Below are 26720 nucleotides of genomic sequence, written 5' to 3' on the forward strand. Positions count from 1 at the left end.
AGGCTATTATTTAAGATTTTTTTATTTTATTTGTACAGTTTCATAAGCTAACGCTGCGGTCTTACGTAAGCGAACAACTCGCGAAAGCGACGCGGCGCGGCGCAGCGCGGCGGGCCCAAGGCGTTCGCGTTCGCAACGAGATTGCCCACATAGGACACTTCTATAGGTATCAAAGGATTGATTCACCCCGCGCCGCATCGCTTCGCTCTGCGTTCGCGTGTTGTTCGCCTACGTTAAGCTGCGTACGGACAGTGCGTTCCTGTGGTTACGCGTAGTCGGGATACGCAGTCCACGCGTACATTTTACCAAAAACCAACTATGGCGGCTCGCTAGAGTGTACGCGTAGCTGTAAGTACGGACATGGTGTTCCAGGACACGCGTAACCGACTACGCGTGCCAATGTACGCGCATTCCGTACGCAGCTTAAGATTGCTGCGTAAGATATGTAGATAATTATTTATTGTGTCAATACTACCTATAGATACCATGTTATTATTTACCTGCGTTAGAAGTTAGAAGTATAAGTATTTTAGTAAGAAATAAACTTCGGTCAAAAACTTTAAAGATTTATGTTTTTATGTGATAAGAGTAAATGTTGTTTTTCGATAAAAGTAGTTTTATTTAGTCATTCGTATCTTCTCTACGCTTGACGCGCCGTTCAAAATATTTTCTATGGGACGTTTACCATTTGCACCTACATTTTTTAAATTTGCCGCTCTTTTATACTGACGGAAATAGGTTGACAGACTATGTTGCCAAAGTATGAAGTGCATCTAGTTTAGTAGATATTATTAATGTTTTTCTAAATTACCCCGTTTTCGAAGTTATCATTGGGGTAATACCACAGAATAAATAATAGTACTAGGTACAGAAGACTCACTCTCTAACAAAACGCGTCTGTTACGATCAGGACAGATATGGCCGCTAGGTGGCGACAGCGCCACGCGCGGCTTATGGCTAGCCACCAAAATTGGTGTGGAACGGATGTACTTTTAGCTAAGTACCTGTAGCAAAGCGACGAAATCGCGGAGTGAGCCACGCCTGGTAAGACCTTAAGTAGCGCCAATAACAATGTGAAGAAGACATGTAGGCCAAGAAAGGTACGCTCGGCTAGTATGGCGGAATGGAAATAATTAGTAATAGCTGAAATTTTCGGTGTATGGGACAGATAATAAATCTAGTGATTACGTCGACACATAATCCAAATAAATATATTACATTTAGGTATTTAAAAAAAAATGTAAAAATATAAAAAATCACAGAAAGTTTGTAAAAAATATTAATAACATTTTTTAAATTTATACTCATAGAGAAATATTTGCTTTATGACATTAAGCATGAATCACACAAAAAATAATTCTGTATCCTACATTTAAAGTAAGTAACCTACGGTTATTATTAAATTCAGTATATTTCCGTCCTCAAAAATGGTAATAGGCTATTTTTTCTCTCATTATTTCCAAATTACAATAAGTACAAGCGTTGCAATTTAATCGTACACTAAATAATACTGTATGGGAGGTTTTATGGGGTTGTGCATTAATTGCCTGGTTAAAAATGGTAATAGATCAATATCATATGGGATTTTTATTATGAGTTCTCCTTCATCGAATACTGTAAAAATCGGCTTGAAATATGATTCGTAACACAAAAAACCATCAAAAACGTTATCGTTGCTTTAAAGTTGCCGCGCACGAGCCAGCGAGCTAACGCGATTGGTCGTTGCATGGAGCGGGGCGACGGAACGATGAAACTTCCATCGCCCCGAGCGCGAATATTTAAAAAAGTATTTAGTATATTTACTATTTACTCGGTCAAAACATATGTACCAGCGAACGTAAAAAATATGGGAGACTAGATTCGAACTAATTATCAGCTTTAATCTGGGCAAGAGTGCTGTAAATAAGAAAGTAAATTTGACGTAATTGCAGTCTTTCCGTCTTTGCGTGCGCGTTAAATTTAATACAATAATAGGCCAATTATATAGGGCTATTATACTGACACACACCCAATTTGATAGCAGAAAAAGACGCGAAATTAAAATGTTCTTAGGGAAATCAAATCTTCGCGCCTATAAGTTTAAACTTTAGGTTTCAATAGCGGTCATTTAAGTACCACCCCTCACCACTAAAATGTAATTATCAAAAACGACAGTTGCTAATGTTCCCCAAAGTAAGCATTTCTAGTTAATGCTGCAATACAGTGGTACCGGGCACCTTGCGACGCAAGGCCGAGCAGGAATCGCAAACCTTAAAATATTTGCACTAATTAATTGAGATAGGATTTTGTTAGTACTCTTTAATTGAATAGCAAAAAATATAAGTTATGCATTAGAAATACCGTTTTTATTCGATTTTTAATTAAGTAATTATTGTTAAACTTATTTTTACCGTGTGGTGTCGGTTAAAATTTCACTAGTAACATCATTTGGCGACTAGGGCAATAAAAGTCGACACCACAACCAACAAATTAACAAACAACAATAACCAACAAATTAACAAACAACAAAAATTTGCAGTAATATTCCAAAACTCGACTGAACGCAAGCGCACCGAACCGTGTCGCTCCCCTGACGCGACTCAGTGTCATAAAACGTAAGGCCGTGGTATTAACGACAGCGGATAGCTGAGCGGCGAGCGGTGACTGCAGGCGGCAATAAGGTGTTCAGTTAATGTTTTTATAATTTGAAATGACTTCGTTTCCATGTAGAAATAACCAAACAGACTTTAGAAGCATTTAATATTTTATTTGTGGCCGTATAAATTATGTTTTATTGGTAAATTAACTACAATTATTCATATTTGTGGATAAAACAATATACATACTATAATTAATACTAAATTAACATTAAATAAATACATTATTTATGACATAAAAATACATTGCGCGTATTTAACTACTTAGCACTGTTTAATTACGATACTTGCAAGCAAGTAGTAAAGTATATGGCTCCATCCTATCCTGTACCACGATATACAAGCGATAACATTTTTGCGACAGTTTTGTATAGATAATGGATTTGTCGCTAGAAAATTACGATATCGAGATAAAAGTCAGGTCTCTGAGCGCTATTGAAACCTAACGCTATACATGTTTTAAATTTGCCGCGCTTTTTCTAGTCAAGCTGAATGTGTTTCACTATAGAATAGTAATCGAATTGGTTCAGATTTAACGTTTAATGCATATAAATAACATAATTAGTAAATAACATAATTAGTAAATAACATAATTTTGGACTAAGTACATTATACATACCTACATGACATCAGGCTATGGTTTGGCGCACCGTGACCCTGAACGGCGCGGTAATGTGTTACGGCTGTTAAGTGAAGTCCAGACGGGATGATCAAATCGACCGATTTGATCAGAAATGAAATTGGGGTCAATCTCCAAATTAAGCAACAATTAAACAACTGTACCGATATTTGGAACCTCAGAATAATATACCCGGCCGGATACCGGATAGTAACTTTGCTTGATTTCAGAGTAAACAAATTGGATTTAAGAAACAGTCACGGTCATATTGTACATTACTCGTTTATTATTTCAAAACAATTTAAACATCCACTCACTTGCACGCGTAGGTACCTACTCATTTCGAACATAGAAATGAGTCCGCGCCAATGTTCACCACGAAACAGGTTAAAACCTGCACAATGCGCACCTAAAAACCGAAATGTAGGTATTGTTAAATTTAGTTTGTAGTTAATTAGTTTTTTGGTGTAAGTGTATGAACCAAGGTCTGAAATAAATGATTTTTTATTTTTTTTATTGTTCCGCCGGCCGAAGATTCGGCGGTCGGATACCGAATATTTGGCCGACGGTCGGGCCGAATATCCGGTATCCGACCAAACAACTATCCATTGCATTTCTAATTGAGAGTGGCAACACTATCGTAGGTCGTATTGCCCTTTTCTAGCATATACGTCCCTCGCTCCTACACTCCCACCACACAGGCAGGTTGCTTTGTCAGTTATACAAGGCAAATTTTCAAGTCATTGGCATGCTGTTTTTCCATCTGGAAGGTCGTGAAGCTAAACTGCTGGTGAGTTTTTGAATTTGTACCTCAGTTTAGCTGACTATATTGAAATAGTTATTTATTTTACAAGGGGGCAAAGTTGTTGTTTAACCGCTCGTGCTAATATTGATACTTGAGCAAGTAAAACATTCGAAACATGGAATCTTGAGCGTTGCGAGGGTTTCAAAGCAAGAGGGTTAAACAAAATTTGCCCCAAGTGAAACACAAAATGTTTCACCACACCAACCCGAAGCAAATATTAAATGTAAAAATATCATACAAAATCAAATACAAATGAATTTTATTAAATATTTATGATTTAAAAGTCAATTCTACCAGCAAACATAAGAAAACAACTCAAAATTTGCATTTGATTCCTTTGCCTCACTTGTGAATAAAATGAAACTTTGCTCTCAGTCTTTGAAGTGCAAAGTAAGCCTTTCCGAGCTGGTGTGAAATAAATAATTAAATTTTTCACGCCACTGTTCGGAAATGTGGCAATAGATGGTCTAAAACCAAGCTGGAAAGTAGGCAATAGCTGTAGCACTTGAACCACCACTACTACACTCGCGTGCAAAAGTATTGCATCACTTTGCATTTTTTCGTCCGCACCCAATATCTTTGTAATTCTATACCCGATTCTGAAAATTTTGGTATCAACTGAAAGCTTATAATGTAACGCATTAGAAAAATGGTAAATTCAATGAAATTTCGAATCTGAAGACTATAAAAAATCATAAAACTGAAAGTAGTCGCATAATGCTCCAAAAATAAATCCGGAAACTTGAGAATAAAAGTCATTTTTTTAATACAATATCGTTTATTATTATTAAATTAATACTTGGTATTGCCACCTACAGGCCTCCTTTCACAAACCAAGTGGTTTTTCATAGACGTAATTAATTTTCTAATGTGATCATGAGGAATAGCGTCCCACTCCTCCAGCAAGGCTCCCTTCAACTCCTCAACATTGACCAGGGCAGGATTCCGCTTTCGAACCCTCCTTTTTAGGTAGTCCCACACGTGTTCAATGGGGTTAAGGTCCGGGCTCATCGCTGGCCAGTCCATTGTGTCGATGCCCACTTCGAGAAGGTAGGCTGCGATGGCCCTAGCGGTATGACACGGGACATTATCCTGCATTAGGATGAACCCCTCATCAAAAATACCGGCATAAGGAACAACATGTTCCTCTAGGATATCAGTGATGTACTTGGCAGCGGTCAATCCACTGTCACGGCCCCCGCCAGGCACGAAAACCAGTTCTGTCCGCCCGTCGTAGGAAATGCCGCCCCAGAACATTACGGATCCACCGCCATAGGCGACCCTTTCGGAGAAGAAACATTGAGCGAACTGTTCTTCTGGCCTTCTGTAGACTCTTCCTTTTCGGTCACATCCATTCAAACACATTCTGCACTCTTTCAAGAAGAGAACTGGGGCTCATTGCTCAATGGTCCAGTCCTTGTGATTTTCAGTAAACTCTCTTTAGGCTGTACGGTGTCGCGCCAGCAATCTGGGCACCGCTGCGGGCCTCCTGGGTGTCAAGTTCGCTTTCTTAAGTCTTCTTCTTATTGTCTACTCACTGGCAGCCACTCCTCGTACCTCACGCAGACGCTGCTGGATGGCAATGCTGGTCTGGTGTCGATCTCGGAGAGATGTTGTGACAAAGAAGCGGTCGTCCCTCTCTGATGTACACTCTCTGCGGCCGCTTCTTGGTCTTGAAGTAAAGGATCCAGTCCCCTGGAACCTCTGGTAAACTCTGCAAACTGCAGATTGGCTTAAATTCAGCTCGGCAGCTACTGAACGTTGGCTACGCCCCGCTTGCAGGGGCTGGATGATTTGGCGGACTTCAGCTTCAGTGGTTTCCATTTTTCCAGGTCTTTTTCACGGGAAAATACGCGGAGATATGTAACGATCGACTTCTGATAAGTGACTGATAACAACCCCTACTCTACCCCCGTTTTATAAGGGTCAAGGGTAACGCAACTCGTGCGCGTGATAACGTGAAACCGCTCACAAATCGGGAAAATGCCGATAATTTGAAAAATACTGGGCCGATTTCCATTTTTTTTTTACTTTTCGTAAAGCTAAAACTTCAAGGAACATGATTACATTAAAATAATTTAGAGAAATTAACCAGTTTACAAATATATTGGATGCGGACGAAAAAATGCAAAGTGATGCAATACTTTTGCACGCGAGTGTACAATGTTTCATTATTATCATCATCTGTCATTGGTGACAGTTCGCTACAGCAATGAGTATAATTTAAAACATAAAAATCAATAAAAGGTCTTTTTTGGCGCAACTTTTTCCTTCAAAAATAAATTTAGGTTATTTATAGGACCAATTTCTTGTTTAAAAAAAAACGAAATGTCAAACTATTCATTCATTCAGTCAGTTCATTCGATTCACGCTTAAGGCGTTTTTTACTTTTGTAGCTGTTTGTGGTTTTTTTAGCAAAAACGCTTCTAAGTTTAGAGTCCGTTTGAAGCAAACAACATAAAAACGCCTCTTAAATGTGATAAAAAAGAAAAAAGGCGGGATCGGAAAATTCTCACTGAATTGGATAGTACTATAAAATATAAGAAACACGTATCTACGCTCGCTATAAAAATGAGTACTTCTAGTGAAGAAAATTATATTCTTACGCTGACGCCTACCGAAATTCAAGAGACAGCACAGGCAGTGGCTAGTAATTTGCTACCAGAGAAATCGCGGGCTAGTACTTATAGTTATCCAAATGTTTCCTTATTTCCTCGCAGTAGTCGTGAAAAGCACTATGTAATGCCTCGGCCGGAAACGCTAAAGATGGAGTCGTATTATTCGAGGGCCTCCACCAACGTGTCGGCCCTCAAACTCACTCGTCCATCTTTTAGCGGTTTTCCGTCCTCTCCTACAATGTACTATAGTTGTCCATTAAATTATCTAGCAAATAAAAACGATCCGGAATAGTGATGTGAAAGTGCAAGAGGATATTAGAAAGAGAGATGCCTAAGAGTAGCATAACATAATGAATACATGTGTCTTAGCTGTATATTGTATTGTTATAAATAATGTTAAAAATGCTTTATGTTGTTAATGTGTTCCAAATTGTGCCGCTTTGGCATTAGCTGTAAGGTGCAATTTGTTATTTGAAATAAATAAATAAATACAATAAATGTTAATTTTACAAAATGTACCTGTCAAATTGTTTACTTTACTAAATATCTCTCTCCTCACAGGTGTTACAATAAAGGGTGTACGTACTACATTATTAATTAAACACTCATAATATAATTATATTACATACACATAATAAGTATATCATAGGATATGTATAATCACATTGGTTTGGCGTCTTCCCACCACCAGGCGATAACAAACATGTTTCAATATTATTCTTAGGTTCCGAATATCGGTACAGCTGTTTAATGACAGTATTTACACAAAAATAAAACGCTAATTAAATAACTTATCATATTCGGAACTACAGATGCAACGGATAGTTGTTTGGCCGCATACAGGATACGGGAGGTACGGCCTGACCATAGGCCGAATATTCAGTATTCAGCCGCCGAATATTCGGCCGGCGGAAATATTCAGGTTTTTCAGGTGCGCATTGTGGAAGTTTTGGCCTGTTTCGTAATGAACTTTCGCGCGGTATATAGGTCTATCACTAGGTACGAAATTATTGCGCGAGCTAGTGAATGGAACGTTTGAATTGTTTTAAAATAATAATCGAGTACGATTATATTCCGATATCAAGCATAGTTATTTAGTACCCTTATTTTAGTATCCGGTATCCGTCCGGATATTAAAATAAGGGCGAGATAGGATACCGGATAGTAACCGAATATCCGGTGCATCTCTATTCGGAACCTAAATTTTTAATCCTGCATGGTGCAAATATGTATAATATTGAGACAATGACTTGAAAATTTGTCTTGTATAACTGACAAAGCAACCTGCCTGTGTGGTAGGAGTGTGGGGTAGAGAGGGAGGTATATGCTAGAAAAAGACAATACGACCTAGGGGCTGTCCATACATGACGTCATCTATTTTTGTCGATTTTTGTCCCCCCCCCCCCCCCCCCCCAGCCCCATAAAATCATCAAAAAATCATGCTTCGAATGACACCGTTTCCACCTGCGTCATGCTACCATCATCCGATGTCCAGACCCCCCCCCCCCAAATTTGAAATGACTTAAATTTATGAATAGCCCCCTACGACAGTGTTGCCACTCTCAATATTATTTATTCTTAGGTTCCGAATATGGTAAGTTATTTAATTAGCGTTTTATTATTGTGTAAAACGCTGTCATTTTAAAGCCGTACTTTTCGCCTTATTGCAAAGGAGTAAGGTGCAAAAGTGTAAACATATATTTCACGTCGACTCTTATTATACTATGTTATACTTATTATGGAACTTACTATGTTATACTTATTATGGAACGTAAACTATGAATTGAAAGAGCACGAAATAGTCAATATAATACGTTTGTTGAAAAAAAAAGTCTACAGACGCTTAGGCGCGAAGGGTTATTGTCTCATAGAAAATTTGAATTTCGCGCCTTTTTCTACTGACAAAGTTGTTGGATAGACGTTAATATCAAATTAAAGAGTGGGCCTACACACTTCGCTGTGACAGAATGTGAAAGTGTCACCAAAACTGTCAAATGACTACGATAATAAGTATTCCTTTTATAATGCCACTCCACACTATGCCATTCTGAAATTAAATAAGAACGATAGATAGTCATGCGCAATTTTTATTTTTGTAGTGGGTCATAATTGACGTATATAATTACGAATATAATTTGAACATCAACCAATAATATTGGATATGATATCAGTTATTTTTAATCAGCTATCATTCACGCGCGCGTTCATTTTGCTCAGACTTGGCCGCACAAATATTTGGTGCGAGCGAGACGCCCGCGCACGTTCGAATTGGCCTGTCACTTGTAGCAACTTGTAGGTAAGTACATACTTACCTACATACTATCCACGCGTCCTTGGCACGAACTCCCGCCACCGCCCGCATTGAAACTGTCCCCGCGCGCCGCAAGGAAATGTAATCCTTAGCATTAGCGCAAAGAGTTCAAATTTGGTAGTTTCATTTAGCGAATTTGATAAAATGCACATATTTATTACATTGACCATATTTTTGTGTGATTATGTATTGAATATCACTTTGAACGTTATCAGAACAAAGTCTGCAAGAAATTATATCTATAACCATTTTTTCTAGCATGTTTAAGGCGTAAATATATATACAAGTGTTACAAATCATATTGATGTCGGATTCTCGGATAAATAGCTTAATGAGGTAGTTTTACGGTAATTCAATCAAAGACCTAATTATTACTTTTTTTTTATATCAAGTTACGACGTATATCCGTGAGGCCCCGCCATTTATTGAATTAGTTATTTTCCGTGTTAATATTTTGACTGATTCCATTGTCGACTCATTATAAATATTATTTTCGTCACGTTTACGAACTAAAAATACTATTACTATTTTTAACAAACAAGAACGGCTCTTTTTTTTTAACTATTTTTTTTTACCTACTTCCGGACAGAAAGTTTTTTGGATTCGAAAATAAAGTATCTTAAAATGATCTAAAGAACAGGAATAAAAAAAAAATTGCCTATTACTAATTAATGTTTAACGTAAGCGTATCTTTACTGGAGTAATGTTGCACGGAGATTGTCGCTCTTCTCTATTAACTTGCCTCTCGTTGTATGTTGAAAATAAAATAGATGATTCTGATCTGATGAATCATCGCCAGTACGCTTTTAGATTTCGCAGTGAGCGCACGCGCGCTGTTCAAGTTCAACTATTTTTGTTTACAAACATTTGTGCAAGTGTATGTGACTTTCAACAATTGAATGTTTATATTTACGGTATCTTTACCTACATAGGTGCATAGTGAATAAATTAACGTATCAGTTCGGTATTTTGCATTGAAAACAGTGCCATAGAATTCCTGCGGGGATAGGTAAAGTACCTTAATGGACTTGGAGTCCATGTTGACTGATTTAGTTTTATCAACATTAATGTTAACTGTTTGGAATTCTAATGAATTTATTATTTAATACCTACAGAATAAGTCAAGGAGGATGGTATAAAGCCAATTTCAATTTTAATAACTTCATATCCTATATAATTATATAGGTACAATTTGTACCTACATATTATGACACAGGAAGGGAAAAGTATAGACGATTTTTACCTATACCAATGTAGGTCCTTTATGCCAATTTCTGCCTTTTGAACTTAAATATGTATTCCAAAAACGAACTACTTCCATACAGAAAAATTCTAACTACCAAACGAGAATATAATACATTCTGTAAGTATAAGGGCTATTTAAAAATAAGTTTCAAGATAATGGTGCGTTCACATGCAACACATTAGGTACACAAGTGTTGTTTGTTTGCAACTCAAGTAGATAACTATAATAGGTAGGTACTTACGTACATCTATCGCATACTATTGTCACTATTGTGATGGTAATCTTAGGTAAGTAAACATAAGATTGATTGCACGCAACGCAACTCATGTCCCTTCATCATGCTCATTTTCATGTTTTTCATCTTCTTGTTGACGTATGTATTTATAATTAAGTACTTATCAACACAGAAAACACCTATAACTCGGGAACAAATAATTCCTTTTACAGATATCAAATAACAAACTTACCAATCATGGCGTCAAAATGTTTCCTCACGGCAAATCGGGCTCTGACTGCCAAGAAAATCCCCTTCAGCACGAGAAGACTCAGTGGAACCCCGTGGACGAAGGAAGGCATTATAAAGTCACCCTTGAAACCGATAGAAGTCCCGAATTGCACTGTGCATGAATATATTTGGCAGAATTTGGAGAGATGGTCGGATCGGACGATGGCGGTGAGTAAATCGAGCATCGACTTATTATTAGAGAAGCCATACCAAACAATGAAATTGTCGCAATCGTAACCCGTATATACCATGCGACCAAAACGTCGGAAGCGCCGTAAACTTCATGGCGCTTATGCGTTTGGGTCACGAGAGTATGGTATGTTGTCAAAACAACATCAACTCATGGCGCTAAATACTGATTCTCGCGCGGGTCTATAAGTTAGAAATACCTAATAGTTCGATGGTGGTAATCAACATAACATGACGTTGCTATTTCCAGATATGCGGTTCAACCGGAAGAAGCTACACTTACTCACAAGGCTACCAATTGTCCTCGGCATTTGCAGCCAACTTGCGGAACAATCTGGGCGTCCGCGACGGCGACACCGTGGCCGTGATGCTACCCAACGTGCCCGACTACCCCCTTGTAGCCTTGGGGATATTGGGCGCCGGAGCTATTATTACTAGTATCAACCCTATTTATACGGCCCGTAAGTTTAATTTTGTTTGGACCACTTCAGTACAGTGGGTACTGTTACGCTGGGCTGTCATTACTAGTGATGCCCGATTTACTTAGATATACGGCCTTTGTGTTCATTCTCGTTTGCAAAGTTCCATGTAATTATGGATTTAACTTAGAGGATATAACCAACGGAGACGCCATGTCTAAAATTTTCGGTACAAAATAGTCTGCCGTTTTTTGCGGGGGAGGGGCACATCAAATGTATAGGTACGTCATGTCAGATAAACGTCAGTCCATACATATGGTTGACAAGTTGTTGACCATTGGCCGCCTATTTTCGACAGAGGGGAACGCCTGTTAATGGCGGCTCCATTGTTAATTACTCCGAGGGATTTAATATGCAGCCGAACGTGCCCAACTATCTCTGCTTCTGTAAGAAAGTGACCCTGATGAGCAGGATGAAGGCGCAGGACTTTGCGTAGAACTGCGGCGAAGGATGTCGTCAAAAATAAAAAGCTTCATATGCTCAACAAAATCGTAGTTTTAATTTCCCATAAACCACACTACATTTTGTCCACGTCACAGGTCGATGAAATAGGATTTACATTCACATATTAAAATGATAAAAGTGTAAAAATAAATTAACTAATGCAGAGCCGTTACATATCTAGCTGAGGGGAAACAAAAGACAAGACCGGCCGGATAGGTGTAGAGTGGCAACACAGATCATAGAGTAGGTGTTGCCTGTATAATAATAGACTGAGATGTAAAGGGTATATTACACGTACGATATATATACGATTTCCAACAGACCCCATCACCTATCCAATATAAGGTCGTGTGAAGCCTCGGAGCGTGCCTTGCTCGGTCTCCGCCCTCATAATGTATTGTCTTGGTTACTGGTGTGGTGTGCCATCGGAAACTTTCCTAAACTTCTCATGTTTTTATACGGGCATCAAAATATTCCGTTTCCGTAAAATATCGTATGAAATATTCTTGAAATTATCGAGAAATTTTCCAACAATTTTGAATATTTCACATCTGAAGTGGCGCCCAATATGAATGTAGTGGTTCTTTTTATCTTTATTTCTTTCTTGGACTCGCTGGATTGTGTTCTCATTAGATTACTACGACGTTTTGCGACGACTATTTACCTTGAAAACGATTATTTGTCTTTTCAGACGAAGTCCAACGTCAACTGCTACTCTCCGACGCCAAAATCATCGTTACGCTCCCAGAAACTGTAGAAATCGTAAAAAACGCCCTAAAAATGGCCAATAAACTAAAGCTACCAATCATTGTAGTCAAAACCAATGAACCCACACCAGAAGGCACAATAGTCTTCAACGAACTAAGTGAAGTAAACGTAGACTTGTCATGTTTGAAAGAAGTAAGGAGGACCGCTAAAGATGTGTGTTTTCTACCATATTCTAGTGGTACTACGGGAGTTCCTAAGGGAGTGGAATTGACCAATGAGAATCTAGTGGCTAATATGGAACAGATCAATAATCCTGTCATAAGGACGCATAATGATACTACAGGTAGGTAGCGGTGGTTTATTCTCTGATCCCTATAAGACAGGATTACATAGTTTAGGGCTATTCCTAGGCTGTCTAACAATAGAATACTCTTCTACTATGTACCTAATAAACTTAATTTTTGATACCTTTATAAATTGATTTCATTTTCATTAATGATGACATCTCCACAGTTTGTCATTGCAATTTCCATGCAGAGTTAGCTTGGTCCACCATCCAACTCTGTCTATTACACGATCATGCACCACTGGCTTCGTTTCGACCCCAGATGTGCGAGGATGCGTAGCGAAGGATGTGTTTGTTAAGAACCATTAACACTTCATTTGTTTTCCTCGCTCAGCGTGCAGTGATTCTATTGGTTCTTAAAAACACATCCTTCGCAACGCATCCTCGTCCTCGATCATCTCTGGTGGAAACGCAGCCGGGCTAGCACATGATTGGCGCGACAGTATCTCGCGGCGAGATAGACTACCCGTCCCTCTTTTGTTAACATAGTAAAAGACGGGTAGTCTATCTCGGCCTACATCAGCCTAAAATGTTTCTACCCATCTTCCAGCATCTCACCAAGACTCCGTCATGGCAGTGCTGCCCTTCTTCCACATCTACGGAGCCGAGGTCATCATGTTCCACAAGCTGTCCCAGGGTGTCAAGCTGGTCACCCTCGCCAAGTTCCAACCTGAAGTGTTCCTCAACGCCTTGGAGACGTATAAGCCGAATCTTTTATTCGCGGCTCCTCCTATAAGTAGGTACAGCTGCAAATGTGCATAAGTACCCGTTTCATGAATGAATTCCATACAGTGGGTATGATAAAGATAAAGTAGTAAACTACATTATTTATTATTAGGGTAGGGTAAAAACGGGACCCTATTATTAAGACTCCACTGTCCGTCTCGTCTGTCTGTCACCAGGCTGTATCTCATGGTCCGTTAAAGCTAGACAGTTGAAAATTTCACAGATGATGTATTTCTGTTGTCGCTATAATAAAAATTCTAAAAAAGTACGGTACCCTCGGTGGGCGAGTCCGACTCGCACTTGTCCGCTTTATTGTAAAGCTATATATATGTTCGTCCCATAATAACATCTTTTTTGGAACTAAACGGGCTAAACAAGGATCAAACAGCTACAGCTGCATGAGCGTCAATTTTCATCCATTCTCAACTGGCCTATCGTTTTCCAGTACTGATGATGGCGTCGCATCCAGCCAGCTCCTCGAAGAAGCTGCAACACCTGGAGATCATCATCAACGGCGCGGCACCCCTGGCCGCCGCTGACGCCGATAGGTTCATCCAAAAAGCCGAGGTGAGGTGGACCTTGTATGATATATGAACGACTAAAAATTCAAGTGAGTGAAACCGTTGTCGTCTAAACAGTTTAATATACCTCTAAATACCTACCTATTTTAACATGATATAATATTGCTAGTATATTTCGGAATTATATTGACAATTAAGTCATATGTTTTCAGAGGAAAATGGACTTCAGGCAAGGCTACGGCCTCACAGAGACATCGCCCGTGGTCACAATGACCCCTAGAGGCCTCGACAACTACTCGTGTGTCGGCCTCCCCATGCCCAACACGGACCTTAAGATCGTGGACCAGAACCTACAGAATATGGGGCCTAATGAGGTGAGTCTGGCAAATATGAAGTTATTTTTATGGTTTAAGACATTTATTCTCATAAGAATATACATTATTCACTTAAAATGAGAATATAAATTTAACTTAATGCTATAAATAACTTGGTGTAGGTATTATTATGTTTTTGCATCTCAAGGAAACACGAGTAAATTCGCATAGTTATTTATGTGATATATATATAGGATTAAGGTTGCTATTCGTAGCGCACCCGCGCCCGTGCGATGCTAAAACTGTACAATATTAACTAATACTAAGAGTGGGTAGCGTAACAACAACATGCATTTATTATTTTTAAGATTACGATCCCGCAAAATCATCGCAAAATACATTAAGCCGTCACTGTTTGTCCGTGATCTTCCATTTGACTGCCAGCTCAATGTCACTATCTTTATCTCACAAAGTATAAACCTAAACATACTTACCCAGTCTACAAAATTTACCAGCCATTTTTGGTAGTAGCGGCACAGCGGTGTAAGGTCTACATACCGCACATTGCCATCTCAGCGAAATTACTTACCAAAATACGAGTCACTCGAGTCAGTACACGTTCATCATTAGAAGTTAAAACCTATCAGGCGTGTCCTCATTAGCACTATCATTCATAATATCGCGCGTCTATAGTTTGTATTTTCGTATGAATAAAGTGGTTATTTTCGGCAATATTGTGAGTTATCATTATGTCTAGCAACCAACAGAATATAATTGGTGTATGTGACACAGCCCATACAAGCGGTTTATTCATAGGAGAATTAATATAAGTATCAACAGTTTTAATAGAAAACGGCAAAAAATTAAATATGTACTGAACAATGTTCACAGAAAGGCGAGCTCCTAGTCCGAGGGCCTCAAGTCATGAAAGGTTACAAGGACAACGAGAAAGCGAACAAGGAGGCCTTCACAGATGATGGCTGGTTCAGAACTGGCGACTTGGCAGTTGCTGACGACCAAGGGATAGTCACCATTGCGGACAGACTTAAGGAACTTATTAAGGTTAGTTCCATATTTCTTATGTAACTTAATGGTCTCAACACCCCTTAGACCTTCAACCATTGCTTACCATCAGGGCATAGTCACCATTGCTGACAGACTTAAGGAACTTATCAGGGTTATTTTCCAAGTACAAGTAACAAGGAGGCCTTCACAGAAGATACTGGTTGGTTCAGAACAGGAGACTTGGCTGTTGCTGACGACCAAGGGGTAGTCACCATTGCTGATAGACACAAGGAACTTATCAATGATAGTCTAAAGTGTAGTTGGAACATTTGAAATGAGGCAATCCCTGAGGATGATTGGTTCAGAACAGGAGACTTGGCTGTTGCTGACGACCAGGGTTAGTGCCCATTTCTAGTTAGAGCACAGATCAACTCAACTATAAGATGCAGCATACCTTAGAGGCTTAGACAACTCGAGCTCACCCGTAGTAGTTTAGTACGGGTGATAAAAAAATAAGATAAACTTAAAACTAGGTAACACTATTTTGGTGACAAATCGGCGTGGTTCCTTAAAATCGTCTGCACTCGTTTCGGATTCGTTAGTTTGCCCCGGAACCTCGGAAACACGCTTCGGCCAGAACTCGGATGGTCCCCTGCAGCGGTCGCGGTTCACGCACCACACTGATCTGATCTAAAAATTTTTTCATCAGGTCAAAGGCTTCCAAGTACCCCCAGCAGAGCTAGAAGCAGTCCTACGCGACCACCCATCCGTGGCCGACGCAGCCGTCATAGGCATACCTCACAAAGCCCATGGAGAAGTACCCAAGGCCTTTATCGTCCTAAAAAAAGGACACGATGCACAGCCGGGAGATATAAGCGGTTTTGTAAAGGAGAGGGTGGCGGAGTATAAAAGGATTAGTGACGTGCAGTTTGTGGACAGTTTGCCGAAAAGTGGCACGGGAAAGATATTAAGGAGGGAACTCAAGGAAAAATACACGTGATTTAGAAGTGGTACAAAATGATTTTTAAAATAGTTTAACCCTTATGGACCTTTGCCAATTTGTGCGGGTGCACGGAGCGGGTGAGTGGGTTAACGAAAAATAGTAGAGCAACGCTACGGCGCGGACTCGTGCGACGGATTTTATCCACAATGGCACCCGCGTGACCCGCGTGCGTGCACCCGCTCAAGTCAATATCGTAAATCGTAATGTGTGGTAATGTTAAGCTTAAGAGAAAATGTATTATCTAGTTAAGTGACGCTTCCAATTGTATATCAACTAAATTTATTTTTTGGTTTTATTAATAATAAGTTTATTTTTACAATTTTGACTAATCCTATGTTATTATTATCTCTTTAAATAAATCAGCTAATACCTAATATTTAACTTCGTACAGTGGAATTCAAGAGTAATGGCAAAAAATGTAGGCACCAAAGTTACCATAGATATTTTACACGAGATTAATTTTTATTAAAAATACACGATAAACAGAATAATCAATAAATAAGCTTTTGGCTAAAATTTCATTTTTGGCACAAGCTTTTATCGCTGACTGTACTTTTCTTTCAACAGACAACTAATACTCTTCAAGAAAATACTAACATACCCAAACACTTAGGTTGCGTTGTTTTAACAAAGATTTCCTATGGTCAATTGGTCATCGCCTGTATCCATCGGCAGATCAGCTCGATGGTAAGTACCATAATTAAATTAAATTAAATTAAATTAAATAATCATTTATTTCAGATCATATTAACAATCCATAGAATTTGTTAGTTTGTCTTAAGCTACGTACCTAATAACTAGTGTTAGTATTAACATTATCACTAATTAACCTACACTAAACTACACTAAAGAGCTAGGAACTGCAGAACATACAGGTCGCCCAGTCAGAACCACCAGTACGGTTACCATCAGTTTGTCACTGACAAACGCCGTCGAGAACGTAATTTACTTTCTATCCATCCCGTTTGAACTAATATGCGAGTGCGAGCGAGATGTATAGAAAGTAAATTACGTTCTCGACGGCGTTTATGTCAGTGACAAACTGATGGTAACCGTACAGGTGCCTCCATATTCGACAGTCGTATCTATCAGATAATACTGCCTTGGGGCTATTCATAAACTACGTCATTTCAAATTAGGGGGGGGGGGGTCTGGACATCGGATGACGGTAGCATGAAGTAGGAGGAAATGGGGTCATTTGAAGCATGATTTTTGGATGATTATAGGGGGGGGGGGGGGTCAAAAATCGCCAAAAATCGATGACGTAATTTATGGACAGCCCCCTTTCTCAGCCAAATAGTGCTATCTCAATATCGAATGATTTTGAAAATGGAATTTTCAGCTATAGAAACTAAAGTACCTATAGGGTCATTGCGCTAGTTTTCGTCCGGTGTCAGTTTCCGTCCATTTGACTAAACCTTCATTGCTGCACAAATTGGGACTTATATCTACATAAAAAATATATTTCGAAAGAACCAAATTAAAAATGAAATGTATTATTTGCTAATCCGTCAAGTCGACGAAAACGGGCACTGGACGGTAAACTGACGCAATTACCCTATAAGCTTTTTAGCGATAAGACCGCCTGTTGTTTACCTACGCTTGTATTTCTTTTTTCTTTTGTATTGTTTTCTTTTACTGAGGTGTGCAATAAAGAGTATTGTATTGTATTGTATAAATTAGTAATGAATTTTCTTTTGAGATAGCCAAATAATGGCTTAGTAGGGCAGAATATTGCATTGTCACGCGACTTACATAATGTATGTAAGGTCAGGTGGGATCTAGGAACTATGGGGGGAGGTGGACGCTTGTAGGGAAAATAAACAGTCAAGGTTCCGTCACACAGGCGCGTTTACCGGGCGGGGCGTGAGCGGGGCGCGACGCTTTTACATATAAAACGCTCACGCTCCGCCCGGAAAACGCGCATGTGTGACGGAACCTTTAGAGGTACTTAAAGATATTAAAAACTAAATTAAATGATAATATTAAAAATAAAGGGAATTCATAAATAATATTAAAAATATTTACGTAGGATTTTTTTCATACGGTTTCTCTTAACCCGAGTAAAATAAAATATGTTTCCCGAAAGGTCAGGTGGGACCTTTCATCGAAACCTGGTTCAAATTGTGAGTGCCTTGGTCGCCCCAATATATCAGATGGCGGCTTTACCTTGTGTGGTTTTACGGTAACACAGCTTATAAACATGGGGAAATTTCCTCCGAAATAAATATTTTATCAAAGGGACACCGTGTATATGGGATTAATGTAGGCAACACTCGAATATGAGTTTTATAGGTAACCTAGGGTAGACCGGGGAAATTTGTATCACCGGACGAACCGGAAATGAACTGAAAATCTGTTGAATATTTAAAATAGTGCCTATACGCGAATTAACGTAATTAAAATAGAATCTGGTAGATAATAACAATAATCATTCAACGTTGTATGACTTCGTTAAAACTAGTGCCCACGCCAATTTTTGGGATTAGGTTGCCTTAGCGGACGGCAGGCTTCTCTTAGCGAGCCGTGTAAAAAATGCCAGGATAAACTAGCAAGATGATGATGATTCAAAGCTGTAACTGGGGCTATTGTAACCAACAATATTTTTTTTATAACTCCAGGTCACGTACTCACATAAACTGCCAAAACCATAACTCTGCCTATTTGCTTTTCCTAGTCGAGTGAACTCATTTTTCTGCTAATTCGTGTACCTATACATCTGTTTTTATTGATATTTTATTCACATACGGATTCGCATTGGCGTCCGATATTAACTTTTTAATTAGTAGGTAGGCGTGATAATCTATGGTCGCGTATTTTTTTAAACCTGTTCTGTTGCCGCGCCGGCGGTAGCTAGCCCGCCGTAGTCGGCACTGTTGCGCCTGACAAAGATTATGCATCGATAGAAAGTATACTATCGTAAAACCAATACTCCAAAGTTTTGACGGCCGCCTAACCTAGTCGGTAGTGACCCTGCCTACGATGCAGGAGGTCCCGGGTTCGAATCCTGGTAAGTATTTATTTGTAGGTTTATTATATTTGTTCCTGAGTTATGGATGTTTTCTATGTATATAAGTAATTATATATATACATAGTCGATCGTCGTCAATTAGCCATAAAACTGAGCTTACTGTGGGACTAGGTCAATCTGTGTAAAATTGTCCTATAATATATATTTATTAATTTATGTATAATATGTAAGCTCTTGACTATGGTCCAAATTTTACTTGAATAGGTATCTTCGTTCAGGTATGACTATGATTTGAATGTCGTATATCCATGACGTGACTAGTACTTCACATTTTCAATAACTTATTTGTTATTTGGAATATTTGGGGCTATTGTGATCTATGGGAATACTCGTAATTTTAGCAATTAAGTAGGTAACTTATCTTCATGTCATTTTTATTATAGTGATAGTCAATAAAGGATTACCTAATCTAGTAGCTGGAAGGATTTACCCAATCTGTAGTTTTTAGGGTTCTGTACCCAAAGGGTAAAAACGGGACCCTATTACTAAGACTCCGCTGTCCGTCCGTCCGTCCGTCCGTCCGACCGTCTGTCCGTCCGTCTGTCACCAGGCTGTATCTTATGAACCGTGATAGCTAGGCAGTTGAAATTTTCACAGATGATGTGTTTCTGTTGCCGCTATAACAACAAATACTAAAAAGTACAGAACCCTCGGTGGGCGAGTCCGACTCGCACTTGTCCGGTTTTTTAATGTTAGACGTATCGAGAACGCTTGGAAAAGCGATGTCTATGTACCTAAACATGGGCCCATTGAAGAGTGAATTTTGTAAGTACATACCACCACGCTTAACAAAGGGTGTCGCTAGAGAGGAACAGGAGGGAGATCGAATTATACATACTACAATGTATACCCCTTCTGGCCTTCTCCCATCCTCTAGGGCTATGGTGATTAATTATGAGCTTGCTGTGCTCTTTCAGTGTCCATGTTATGTGTGTAATACGTGCGCAATAAATGCTTTTGAAAACTTAAATAAATGTGACCAGGGTCTCCAGTGCCCCAGGCTGGAATCGAACCGGCGTCCTCTGCTATCGCGGCAGGTGCCGCAGCTAGCCGCAGCAGGTCTGCTTTAAAACAGGGTGCAGCGGCATAGGCCCCCTAGAGAAAAGGCAGGGTTCTTTAATATAGGTACATAATATATGGCTCGTAAAATAGTACAGTCTAACTCTAAAACCCGTTTAAACTGTCTGTGTCAGCATTATTCTATGCCCGCACGGCGCCGTGCGCTCCGATAGCGGACCAACCACGACCGCTCGCTCGGTTCGCCATTTTTCTCCAGCCAGTCCTGTTATAACCGTCGCACGGGTCGCCCGTACTCGCTATGGAAGCTCACGACAAAGCGATCGTACTCATTTTCAATCCATCCGAACCCGTTTAAAACAAAAAAACACCCCAACTAACCCGCCGACAGTGATCAGTGACTTTAATACAGATTTCAGTGAAGTTTTAAAGTGTTGAAGCAGTTTAAAAGTTGTGTTGCAATTTTAGTCCGCCTAAAACTTGGGTCGTGATACAATAGAGCTCTTGGTTTTCGATTGTAAATGTTGAACGGAGGTTTGTTTTGAATTATAAGTGGCACTTTCGATTTGGACTGGACTTTTGTGTGGCGCAAAGCTGGAGGTAGTCCGTGGAAACTTGGCAGGTGAGTGATCTAATCTAATTTGAAAATGGAATACCTACGTTTCGAATTCGGAAAAGTTTAAGCGTTGAAACGGAGCGTGTAACAACTGGTAACGGTGAAATTCTAATAACTAAGATGCTTTGCTGTGCGAGTTTCTGATGGTGTTTTTAGGCTGTAAGCGGCTAAAGCGATTTCTATTTTGCTTGTTTTTGTATTTACATGCTGTGTTAAAAGTTAGGTAACTAGGTACACCATTTTGGCCTTAGCCCCTATCTGCGGCGTTTTTTGTGTATTTCAAGTTTTTGCTGTGCTTTATGATGTTTAACATGTACAAAAAATATTTAGCAAAAAAAACAGTAGCTACCGACGGATACTTACTCTTTAGTGTTTAGATTAGGTGGGTGGGTGTGATACTCGAATAAACTATGGAACGTTGTGTGAAGAAACCTCTCTGAAATATTTAGGATTATAACAAAGCCCCTCCCTATACCTATAAAACATGACAAAATGCTTTATAATTTCGTAAAGTAATACACTTGTTTTACGTAAAGAAATCTGATTTAATGCGTGTTAGTTCCCATTTAGCCCCAGGGTCTCTAATAGCCCCGTGCGACAAATAAAGTAATGACATTATAACACATTTATGTTTGGTAGGTCGTTAGGGGGAACTGGGGAAAATTGGTTCCTCAGGATACTTTATCGTCTATTTCTATAGGCTCTAATAGGTATTATACATTCGAACTACTTATAATATAAAAGGCCAATCGGTTTTAGACAAGCCATACATAATACAATCAAGTTCATAAACATGTATATTTATTCAACTTAATCCATAGCAATAAATAAACGTGAAAAATTTATACATATTTGTGATCTCGACTGTACCTACCTAATAAACCTATTTCCGGTCGAATTCAAAAACATTTAAAAGCTAGCTTCCAAATATATACATTTATATGACCTTATTGTCAGCGTCTTAGAGACGTGTAGATAAATATATTATTGGAACGTTGGGTTGTGAAGATATTTGTGAAACCGACTGTACATATAAGCTATGTAATATTTTAGACTTTCGCGTTTTGAACACATATTAACTCATATTTATAGACGGGTCTAACGCGAATTTTCTCGCGTCTATAAATGTGAGTTAATATAAGCTATGCTTACCTCATCCTCATAGCTTGGGAAATCTGTTCGAAGCGGCCAAATATTAATTAATTCTTTATTTAAATATAATGTGCCATAAACCGTTCTAGTATAAAATGTCATAGACCCTTCTACTGGCGCTTAAGTTCTTTACGCCAATTTTCGCCATTTTGAAATTTTTCAAAAAACAAAACGACAGATAATTTATCTATACTTGACTACCAAACCTGCTCACAAAATTTTACGAAAATCGGTTGAGAAATGCGACTTGCAGAGGAGACCATCCGGACACCGGACATACCTACAGTTACATTTTTCCCTGAAACGGAGACCTTTGCCATCGCTGGGTCAATTAATCGGAACGGAACCCTATTGCTTAACTCTGTTTTTATATCTCTGATTCTAAAACAACATTGGCTAATCTACCTTCTATCCAATCTGTCTGGTTTTGCACTGAAATACCTAATGAGTAGATGGATTGGGCAAATTGAGGAATATCGAACTGTTATTTTAGCCCACTACCTAATAGGTACCTACCCAAACTATAGCCTGGCAAACCCATTGAACCAATAACTAACGTATACAGGCTGATTCAGGAGACGTGAGCATGACTAATACTGCGCATTTCGTAAATTATAAGCAACACTTTCGTATCAGTATTAGTGAGGTTAACGTTAATTTTCTAGTCGTGTTGAAAAAAAAAGTTAGTAATTTATTTACGACATGCGTGGTCACCCTAAAATTAGAATACTAAACTACCGATATTCTGTGTCAAATTGAATGTCACCACTGTCATCGTGGTCTGGTTACTTTTGAAAACTCGTATCTCACTCAAGTTTGACAGTTTATTTTATTCGTAATCATAAATTAAAGAGGTTTTATGCTTATTAATTAGGTCTTGTAGGATGACCATGATTGTAGAGGATTAAATTTGCCCTCACCAAAAAGTTAAAAATAGGAAAAAGTGTGGTTGTTTCACCTGTATACGACGGTGATCGATCAATTATCAGTTACTGAGTGTGCAGGATTAGTCCTGCTCCCGTCTCATGAATCACCCTGTAGAACCGGCACAGATAAAGGATGACTCACGTTAGACCCGGCCGTGTCCGGGCCGGAGCTTCGGGCGCATCGTTTTCTATGGAAAGCGTCACGTGATCACCTCATGTCATAGAAAAGTAAGCGCCGGAAGATCCGGCTCGAAGACAGCCCGGTCTAACGTGAGTCATCGTTAACCAGTACTTTGTGCCATCCCAACTAGCAAATCTATGTGCTATAAAAGTTGAGAGCACGTTTTTATTTTCGCTTTTTGGTGCTATAAAAGGTGTAAAAACAGTCGAATAAAAGTCCTGTAAGCGTTTACTCAACGCGAAAAGGCGCACTTATACAGACTAAAAGTGTTATAAAAATCGAGTAAGCGCTGTATAAGAAGCAAATCGATGCTGCAAGAGTTGAGTAAAAGTGGATAAAAGCGCTTCTAGTGTTTTAATAGCAACGATAGTGCTTTTATTCGACTATTTGTTCTATAAACATTAGCAATTTACTATTACTCAGTGAAAGTGTTCTATAAAAGCAGCCGCACTGCTTTTTCTCAGCAAAAATGTTTCGTAAAAGTAGCCGAATTGCTTTTACTCGGCATTTTAAATGTGTAAGAGTGCAGTAAATGCTTTTATTCAACTAATATGTGCTAAAAACGATCTCAGGTAAGCGATTATATTACAATTATTTTATTATGTTTGAGGCCTAATCGTCTTCACGTGTCTAATAAAACAAAAAGGTACTTAAGTATTTTTTTACTGCTGTCATCCATGACATTTATTTTTACCGTGATTGTGTACATAAGTTTTTACTGTCTGTAAGTACACGTAATACAGTAAAACCTAGCGCGAAAAATACTTTATTGATAAAACCAAAGGCACTGGTTCATATATATTCATGGGCCGTCTATTTTCTTAAATTTCAATAAAAAAATATTAATTAAAATAAGTAAAAATTTTGCTTACACGATCTAGTTTCTCTTATATCTCATTAATTCGACTATAAGTCGAGTAACTGCGTTTACTGCTACACTTATAGCACATGATGTCGCCATGTTTATGGATTTATAGTCCGGTGGCCGACTGCATGAAACCCTACCTGATAAAAAAATAGAAAAATCCTACTCTGTAGGGGTAGCTGACTTTTAGCAGCTTCAACTGCTCTTGGACGGCCGTGGCTTAACTTGGCAAATTTTGCGCAAGTGGCAAAAAAGTGGTACAAATATTCATCAAAAAACAAAAGTGGTCAGCTACATCCTGTGTTGGCTGGTTCCTGTGTCCGACCGAATTTGTGGTACCAAGTGAGCTACAATTTACCTCATCGAAAAATAGAATGTCACTTGTATGGTAGGATAGCTGCTATTGACATTTTTTTTAATGCGGACGGACTGCAAAAGCTGCCAGGCTAAGGTGAGACCGACCAAGACATACGTCAACAAATTTAATGTAGGTATTACAATCAGTTTTTTTCATTCTATTTTTCGATGAGGTAAATTGTAGCTGTCACGTTGTACCACAAATTCGGTAGGACACAGGAACCTGCCAACACAGGATGTAGCTGACCACTTTTGTTTTGCTGTCCTCAATTCTATTATACGATGGGGTTTTTTTTTGATGAATTTTTGTGCCACTATTTTGCCATTTGCGCAAAATTTGCCAAATTAAGCCGCGGCCGACCAAGAGCAGTTGATGCTACTAAAAGTCAGCTACCCCTACAGAGTAGGATTTTTCTATTTTTTTATCAGGTAGGGTTTCATGCAGTTGGCCACCGGACTATATTGAAACGACAACATGGCTGACTTGTGCTGTTAATGTAGTTCAAAACTCTTTAAAAGTACTCTAAGCTGAATACATTTTGAATAAAACCTGTAAATACACTTCAGCTCCTATAACAGCGGTTTGTTACCCGAATTATGATATAAGCGCGCTGTTACAGCAGCATTGTTGCCAAATGGTTATTGGATTGCTTTTAATAAGCTTTTATAGCAACAGAGAAGAGAATTGAGTAACAGTTGTATTAAAGCGCCTTATTCAGACAATTAGCTATTCTATAGCTGTTATATGATTTTAATAGAACAATTATGCTGAATAAAAGTGATTTAGTAGCGCTAACTCAGCATTTATTAAAAGGTGGAATAAAAGTGCTAAAAGATAGTGCTATAAACGTTTATACGACATGATTATAGCACTAATTAGCGAAAATTGCTAAATAGTCGAGTTAACCGCTATTATACGATATATTGGTGTTTCAACAACCGTAACTCGGCTGTTATACGATTACAGGCTGAGTAAATCAATTCTTATACGACTGTTTTGCTAGTTGGGATGAGTTGTTGTTGTTTTGACAACAAACCATAGAAACGGAGCGTGACGGCGACCACCTAAACGCGTAAGCGCCATGAGTTTTACGCTGCCCTCCTAAGCTAAAAGGACGTATTTTCAATGAAAATTTTATGCAAATACCGCTTTTTAGCTTAGGAGGGCAGTACGACGACAGGTTGCGATTGCGACAATTTAATTGTTTGGTATGACTTCTCTTATTCTCTATAAGTAGTAATAATATCTCAATGGGCAAACCAAATTTTGGGTGCTTTTATTCAAAGTTGTACTTACAACTTTGAATATTTATGAGTAGCAAAGATTTGTCGCCTCTATATGATAGAAAGGCTTTATATTAGACTTATATCGACCGGGATATGAACCGTGATTACCTTTTGTATTGCTTCCCATCCCGCATTGCATGTTCATATCCCGGTCGATATAAAAGTCTAGTGAAACTAACCGCGAATCATTCAAAACAGTTAAGGCTTTATATATCAAGAAACAGGCTATAAAAAGCACATAACGTTGATTTATAGCACTTCCTTGAGAAATAAAACTATTTATGCGGGTCCGATGTGTCCCACGTCACCCATACATACAGCGTATAGTACTATTATTTATTCTGTGGTATAGGCCAATCAAATTAGATCCTTACAAAGCGTTTTGATGAATTAAGGAGCTTGCCGGGAGGCAAGCTAGAAATCATTTTAATACCTTCATTTGGTCCTAATATGCCTGTAATTCGTGTTTACGCAATCCCAGGAGGTGTGCAAAAATTTTGGGAGCATAAACCATTCGATGTAGCAGAAACCCTCAATTACAATGGCACTACCAGCAAGGTTTGGTGGATCAGGCACTGATGAAAAGGCGTTTGGTGGATCAGGCACTGATGAAAAGGCGTTTGGTGGATCAGGCACTGATGAAAAGGCGTTTGGTGGATCAGGCACTGATGAAAAGGCGTTTGGTGGATCAGGCACTGATGAAAAGGCGTTTGGTGGATCACAGGCACTGATGAAAAGGCGTTTGGTGGATCAGGCACTGATGAAAAGGTCCCATACAGACATTTGATCCTCAAAACAAACCTGATCGATTGA

The 26720-nt window shown here is 38.9% G+C and overlaps 2 protein-coding genes across 2 annotated transcripts in view; both read left to right on the plus strand.

Moving 5' to 3' along the window:
* The first annotated feature begins 9875 nt into the window (after positions 1–9875).
* On the plus strand, positions 9876–16817 carry LOC134805364 (uncharacterized). Its single transcript, XM_063778699.1, has 9 exons — positions 9876–9998; positions 10683–10908; positions 11180–11390; positions 12544–12903; positions 13457–13642; positions 14078–14199; positions 14366–14527; positions 15359–15529; positions 16182–16817. Exons 2-9 carry the CDS (start codon positions 10708–10710, stop codon positions 16470–16472), a joined length of 1704 nt encoding a protein of 567 aa, XP_063634769.1. The 5' UTR covers positions 9876–9998; positions 10683–10707; the 3' UTR covers positions 16473–16817.
* A 3858-nt stretch (positions 16818–20675) lies between these two features.
* LOC134804291 (uncharacterized) overlaps positions 20676–26720 on the plus strand; it is a 286114-nt gene continuing 280069 nt past the window's right edge. The window contains exon 1 of the mRNA XM_063777292.1: positions 20676–21145. The gene's annotated coding sequence lies outside the window, so the exon portion shown is untranslated. The remainder of the gene's footprint in view (positions 21146–26720) is intronic.

This window comes from Cydia splendana, chromosome Z, assembly GCF_910591565.1.
Source record: "Cydia splendana chromosome Z, ilCydSple1.2, whole genome shotgun sequence".
NCBI classification, from domain to species: Eukaryota; Metazoa; Arthropoda; class Insecta; order Lepidoptera; family Tortricidae; genus Cydia; species Cydia splendana.

Excerpts from the sequence above, each read along its gene's own strand:
- LOC134805364 (XM_063778699.1), top strand. The coding sequence starts at position 10,708 with ATGGCGTCAAAATGTTTCCTCACGGCAAATCGGGCTCTGACTGCCAAG. Across the intron at positions 10,909-11,179 it reads GGTCGGATCGGACGATGGCG|ATATGCGGTTCAACCGGAAG; the intron begins GTGAGTAAATCG and ends TGCTATTTCCAG. Across the intron at positions 12,904-13,456 it reads GACGCATAATGATACTACAG|CATCTCACCAAGACTCCGTC; the intron begins GTAGGTAGCGGT and ends CCCATCTTCCAG.